The 7,218-nt window shown below is 37.0% G+C and overlaps 1 protein-coding gene across 2 annotated transcripts; it reads left to right on the forward strand.

Moving 5' to 3' along the window:
• Positions 1-1,184: 1,184 nt before the first annotated feature.
• Positions 1,185-6,312, forward strand: LOC105446924 (delta-like protein A). 2 transcript variants are annotated; one of them, XM_030977467.1, is made up of 5 exons: positions 1,185-1,365; positions 3,800-3,976; positions 4,422-4,538; positions 5,222-5,342; positions 5,963-6,312. In XM_030977467.1, the coding sequence occupies exons 1-5, from the start codon at positions 1,323-1,325 to the stop codon at positions 6,255-6,257; spliced, it is 753 nt and encodes a 250-aa protein (XP_030833327.1). In that variant the 5' UTR covers positions 1,185-1,322; the 3' UTR covers positions 6,258-6,312. The 2 variants fall into 2 exon arrangements, with proteins under 2 accessions (XP_030833327.1, XP_030833328.1); XM_030977468.1 differs by lacking the exon at positions 4,422-4,538.
• The last annotated feature ends 906 nt before the right edge of the window (positions 6,313-7,218 follow it).

Raw genomic sequence — 7,218 nt, forward strand, 5'->3', positions numbered from 1 at the left:
TATCCTATTATGATTTCGGTAGGACATGCTGTACCTTTGAAATATAAGCCGTCAATATAACGAATTCTTCTGTCTCAAGCTTGACAAGATTATCCATTTTCATCGCCTGTTTGGGCCAAGATAATAAGTTGGTACACGTTAATATCTACATTATTTTTAGATTGGATTTTTACAAATTCTAAAGGAAAATGAAGCGATTGCAACTCTTTCAAGTTACTTAACGCTGGATCCCTAACGTTCAGCTTTTTTAGGAAAGCGAATGTCAATATTTCATTTATACTTATAATTTTGTTTAGCTCTAAAATGTAGCTGCCTAACCAAAAACTGTTAAAAGCGATAGTGATTTTTTTTTTATTCTGCAATTAGGGAGAGACTGGAGGTAGTTGCTGTTTGAATATACATTTTACTTTATATATCATTAAGCAGAGTTTTCTAAAAGGATGAAGCAGATCGCAAGACCGAAAGGAAAGAGACTTTTCACCAGTCTATGGACTAAAACAGTAAAATCATAATGTGTCACTCAGCAGAAAACTCATTCGTGGTATCTCAAGCAGCTATTCACCTGCTTGCTCATCGAAAATTCATTTCATTAATAATTAACTTTTTGTTTGAGACACTGATAATTATTAGGTGTCGTGGTCGAGTGGATATGTCACCAGACTGTGGATCACAAGATCCGCGGTTCAAGTCCCGCCGCGGCACTAATGTTCTTTGGCAAGACATTGATCTACATTTGCCACTCTCCACCCAGGTGTTTAATGGGTACCCGGTAGGATGCGAAATTTAGTGTGGTTAGATGAGCAAGTGTACGCTTGTAAAAATGACGCCTGGCTGGATGCTCCCCAGGGAGTGGAGAACGTGCATACATTGTATGCGGGTAAGCCTGTATCCGATGAAAGGTGTAATAATATCTTTCTGTAAAGCGCTTTGAGAGGGCCTGCGGTCCGGACAAGCTATAAGAACGAACTATTATTGTTATTATTATGACTAGATCCAATTATTCGATGTCCCTAGATTCATGTAGGCAATTTGTTGTTCCACGTAATCTATCACTCAGCAGAGACAGCGTTGGAGGTCTCTCAAACAGATAAACGTTTCTTCTTGTTAAAAGTTTAGGCACCGAAATGATAAGCATATTCTGGATTCATGTTAGGGTTATTTATCGTTCAATTTTTCAAGGATTTCCTGCTTGCGGTGACCCAGGTGAACCTTTGCATGGTAATCGTTTACCAGACGATAGAACAACTTACTCTGTCAATGCTACTCTTCATTTCACCTGTCAGGAGGGCTATACATTATCTGGAGAAAGAGTTTTAAGGTGTATGAATAACGGAGCATGGAATCATCAAAGACCATCGTGTGAAGGTAAAGTGATTGCTATGTTTATAAATAATAAATAACGATTAAATCATTTTTACCCACAGAGAAAAATTGCATCATCATTAATACGTACTGCTCTTCCTCGTTTTGTTGTAGGATCTCGAATTTGTATTACTCCAGAAATTTTCAGGTACCCATTAACACCTGGCTTGATACTGGCTAATGTGGATTTATGTCTTGTCAGAGGACATTTATGCCGGGATGAGATCCGAACCATAAACAAATGAAATGAAAGTCAAGTGAATGAACTACTATACCATATTTGTTTCTGAAAACTCATGTGAGGTCTGTGTCGACGTTTACAGATGATCTTCCGAAATTCATTAACGTATTAAGTCATGCTTAGAGACGGGGGTGTAAATGCTAACGTAATGACAATTATATAACTCTCTTTAGTATGTTGAATAAATCTAGTCATCTGGTCGAAATTCGAGTCGTGACTTTAGCCATGCCCGCCTAACAGTCAATAGTTAATGAGAAACGGGCCGCATAGTTAAACGTGTCTTTGTGCGAGCGCGGATACCGTACAGTGCAGTGTGTGTGTGATTCCCAAATCGTAACATTTGGGCAACTTTCCAGCGAAGATTAACAGACAGTGTCACAGATTTTCTGTGATGTTTTAACCAATTTTTTCTACAAGGTTAGAATTCTTTGTAGTTTTTTGTGTGAATTCGGTATATAAAAGATACATGGACTGCTTTAATATTATAAGCATAGCTGTTTCTATACTGGCTATCGAGGACGTTACACCCTACTTTGACCCTGAGGCGCGCCGGGGCGAGAGATTTTTATTCCCAAACAGGTTTGCAATTTCTTATATTTCCGTTATTCTCAATGGCTGATATGTTCTACGTCATTAGCAGCTTGGAAAGAGGTTACAAACAATTAGACTTTGGTTTTTTATTGTTTTGCCTCACTATTTATAAAGGCCAAAAAAATGAATAAACTGAGACTTGAACCCACAACTCTAAGATTGTATTACGCTGACCTTACCGATTGAGCCATCGATGGGTTGATGAAAGGTGATTCTGCATGATTTCTATAATTCTATCACTCACCATAACGGTTACGTCATTGCTAATGACGTAACATATCAGCCAATCAGATGACCGGAAATATTAGCATTGGCAAACCTGTTTGGGAAAAAAAAAGCCGCCGGGGCGGTCCCCTTGAGTCTATAGAAACAGCCATGCCTCCCATAGCAATTAATATATCTACATTATCAAACTTTAGTAATATGCGGCTGAAAATCTGTTTAAAGAGAAGGTTCATTGATTTAAAAAACTAACTTTAATGTCATTATTGCAAAAGTGACACTTTGATTGGCCAAGGTTATCAAAAGCCAATGCTTGGAAACATTCGCAGTAATGATTATTAACAATTACAAAACGCTTAGATACATCCCCGACATAGCACATGAAAAGCTCTCCGGTCGCTGCCGAGATATGACGTCACATGTTGAACATGATGTGCACAAGCAGACGATGTCCCATGACATCTCACACAATTTCAGTGCCTGTTTTGTCATCTTTTCTTCAGTTATTTCTCTTACTTCAATACCCTCATGCGAAATGTTTAATCTATTGCCTCGCTCTAAACCCTGTGCATGGTATCATTTTGATGAAAAATGCAAGGATAAAAAGAAAAAAGGAATCCGTCGCTTGTAAACAAAATAGGACGCCATTGTATTTTCAGCTGCATACACCCCGGCATGTTCAGCGTTTCAAGAGGGAACAAATGACGTCCATGCTATTATTCCGCAGGTTTTTTAATTTGAAAGTGTTTTTTTTTTTTATTGTTCATTTACCCCTATCCTGTGTATTTACAAACAAAAGAATATAGTTATCAGAATGAGGGTCATATCCCCTTTTGAATGGTGTAAGATTCCATCACATTTTTATACACTAAACTCATTATAATTTGAAAAATAAAAGCATTGCAATTATGTTCATTCTTTATGAGATGTCGTCTGCTTGGGCAGGGTTGGTTCATATTGTGACGGCATTAAAACATTGTTATTTTTCCGGCGAATCTCTCGCATATCCCAGATGCTATGGAGGTTGTTTTGTTTGTATTTTTATAAATCACCCGATATGTAATTGACCGAAAACTTGCATGATGGCCAACTGTTAGCTTACCAGTTTCTAGTAATACGCTCTTTGCCATACTTGTGATTTTCTATGAACCCGCACTTTAATACTGAAATAATGAAAAAAGGCGTCGTCGAAACCTCCCCCATTATTACCGTCAATAAAAATGATTATCCGAGAAGGATTACAATAATCTATACTCATGTTAGAGCTAGTGATAAATAAACAAAATGTATATAACAAATTGTACCAACACTATGTTTGGATGTCAAGAGAAAGAATGCAGAATGACATGATATACATCTACTCTTTCCTCTTTTCCTGAATAGCCGTCGAATGTGAGGAAAACCTACCAAACGTCACACTTTCATCCAACATGAAACTAGGATCAGTGTATCAAGATATAGCTGTATACACCTGTGAAGATGGTTATATTCCTGATAATGAACCAACCAGCTTCTGTCAACATACAGGCACATGGAGTACACCTAACTTTACATGTACAGGTAAGATAATATATATGTATAATTATATGTTCTTAATACAGGGTAGACACTTCGGTACAATAACAAGTTGTATTTAGCGCAGGTACATGGTTTGCTTTACCTGTCAGCTAAATATGCATTGTAAACCTTGGAATTGAGTAACCAGGGGACTGACTGCTTTAAGGCCTATCCGAGGAACTGGGTAATGAGGACTAATGCCTTATTAAAGGGTGCTAGCGGCTCGGCTTTCTTAAGACCTCTGCTCTAACACTGAGCTGTCGTGAATATTTTAAAAAAAAATAGATAGAAAACACTTGATATGTCTTAATGTAGCAGCATAGTGATGTGACTATAAAGAACAATTAAGCTCGCTATAGCGATTATTCTAATCTAAGGACAACGATTTCAGTTGCCAATGTCTTATCTTGTTCTTGATATTTACCGCAAATCTGTTTTGTATTCCCAGCACTCGGCCCATGTTACAGTAACCCCTGTATGAATGGAGGTACTTGTTATGAAGTAAATGGATCACCATTTACATGTACATGCACACCAAGCTACACTGGTTCCACCTGTGACGAAGGTAAGGCATCCAAGATATATGTGTTGTGGACTAGTGATTAGGGTTCCTGACAGTGAACACGGTACGGGCCGGGGTTCGAATCCCTGCCGCATCCAAACTTCCTTTGGCAAGACATTGATCTTCACTTTCCATATTCGAACTTTGAAAAATGTAGTAAGTGGGTACCTGGTAGGATTCATTTCTTCAATGCACTGAGTAATACGCCTGCCGGAGCTAAAGCCGACTTACCCATTGTACTTTGCTTATTTTGTTCTTCGAAATAATTTCTTCCACGGCCTTCAATGCAAGTACCATAACTAACTTTTACTTCAATAAACATAACCAATGTAACCACTCTGCCCCCCCCCCCCCTGCTATTTGAATACTTTTTTTTTATTTTGGACCTACGTTGTTTGTCATTCTTTCAGAGATCAGGTTGACGAAACCATTCCCTTTTACTACCCAAGCTTCCCTGCAAAACACAGAATCACAAACAGGACCTGGAATGACATTGTATCAAGATATTAATCTGTTTTAACAACTGCAATGACTTTCAAAACGGCTTACTTAGAATCATAGGGTCTTTATTTATTATTGAACCATTATCTGTGATACTAGCTTGGTATTTCTAATTTATGTCATTCTCTTCACTACCATCCTAGTTCCCACACCAACCTCTTCACCTTCTGTTTCTTCTCCAATAGAATCAAATTCCGCTGGAGGTTTTCCAAGTTCCATAGCAACTGTCGTAGGAAGCGTTGCTGGTGCTATTCTTGTGATTGTTATCGTTATAGTTCTCATCATCATCTTTTGCAAGCGAAGAAGGTTAGATAGATACCTTGTAGTTAACCCGTCTTTCTCATCAGTTCATTCTCATCGTATTCTTCCACGCAAGGGACTAAAACTGTATGGCTATGAAAATACAAGCTGAATTAAGATTGTACTTGAACAACAAATTATTACGTTATTTAATTCCCTTGTTTGTAATTTTGTCCAATGTAGATATTCCAAAGCATAACGCTTTTCAAATGTAATGACGACTTGTTTGAAATACTTATTATGTAAATGACAAGTATTTCGAAAGTTACACACTAATTCCCACATCTCTTGTTGACATGTTTTTATATACATGTACCTACTTTCCCTCACATAGTTTAAAATTTACTTAATACTACATGATAATATATTTCCCCTCCCGCTCATTTCAACATTACACCTTGTTTAATGTGTGTGCTCATTATACCTTATGTATGTTTATATGTTTTGTAAATACAATTATGTTTAATCAGGGCCCCTTGGTCGAGCAGTTTTGTTTTATAACTGAATGGGCTACCCTGTCAAAATAAAACGACAAATACAAATAATAACAATTATTGGTTGTTGATGATTTTTCAACCCATGTATGTCATGAATGCAATGTATTCTTTCATAATATTAACCTTCAGCAATGAATCAGCCACTACTAAGTCTAAATGGAAGGAGTCTGATTCGTCTTCGCAGTATGAGAACCCTGTATTTAGTCAGTCAAAGACAGACGCCCATACCTACCAAGGTTTGAATACTATCACCCATACCTACCAAGATTGTAATACCGATGTTCAGAGCTACGATGATACTGCCGACCCTCGTACCTACGAAGAACCTGACCAAGAAGCTAACTATGAAGAAGTGAATGGTTCCAAAGAGAAAAATTATGTCAACGATGCTATGATAAAACAAAATAAAGTGTTATTATGCTGATTAAGAATTTAATACATGAGAAGAAGATAGATCCAAGTCATTAATTTTGAATTTAAAGGTTTTAATAATTTTGATACAAAAAATATTTTCAGTCTTCAAGCTTATCTGTACTAGTTTATAGGAGAGATTATACCATCCTACAAGGTCACTGGACAGGTGGTTATCTCAATTAACATAAGAAAAAGAGGATCATGGGGGACCAATGGTCACTGATTAGGCATTGGTTTCTATCAAGACGGAGCAAGTAGCTACAAGTAGGAAAGTGTTGCTTTAATGCATTACATAATATATGTCCATGTATCAATTATTCCGTTCTTAAAAACTGGAGAGAGAAAAATATATGATGATGGACTTGGGCGCTACCTATTGTGTATCCAAATAAAATACAAAAATGCTCTTCATTGACATTTTGTTCATATTATTATTTTCTGAATGATGTGATTGATGTATAAGGACGAAAGATATCAAAAATACCATGGCTTCTTTTCATCCTGTGCTCCTTATTCGTGTCCACAATGTCTACTCGTGTTATCCCCCACAACCTTGATATCGGCGATCGGTAGAAAGATTTCCCTTTGAAATACCATGGTTTGCAGAACTCTGATGAAAGTGGGTAAATAAAGTTGAAGACCTTAGATCTCACCAAAACGTGAAAGTCAGGGTATGGGACTAGTTTCTTTAAATGGATTCATTATATACTTATCTTCCTTCATTGAAGTACCGTCATTTTTTGAATAATGTGATTGATGTATAAGAAAACACTTACATCATGGAGCAAACAAACAGGATTTTATTTTCGAAAAGTGTGATTATTTTAGAGATCTGCAGAGGTATCTGATAAAACGGATTTTACAAATAAAAGATATTTTTGGAATGATTCGATGCAGGTACAAATACAAAGGAAAATGCATTGAGTCATGTATATACACGTATGCCATAAGGTACGAAAGCATATTCCATA

Source organism: Strongylocentrotus purpuratus, unplaced genomic scaffold, assembly GCF_000002235.5.
Source record: "Strongylocentrotus purpuratus isolate Spur 01 unplaced genomic scaffold, Spur_5.0 spur5_scaffold_1, whole genome shotgun sequence".
In the NCBI taxonomy this organism is placed as follows: domain Eukaryota; kingdom Metazoa; phylum Echinodermata; class Echinoidea; order Camarodonta; family Strongylocentrotidae; genus Strongylocentrotus; species Strongylocentrotus purpuratus.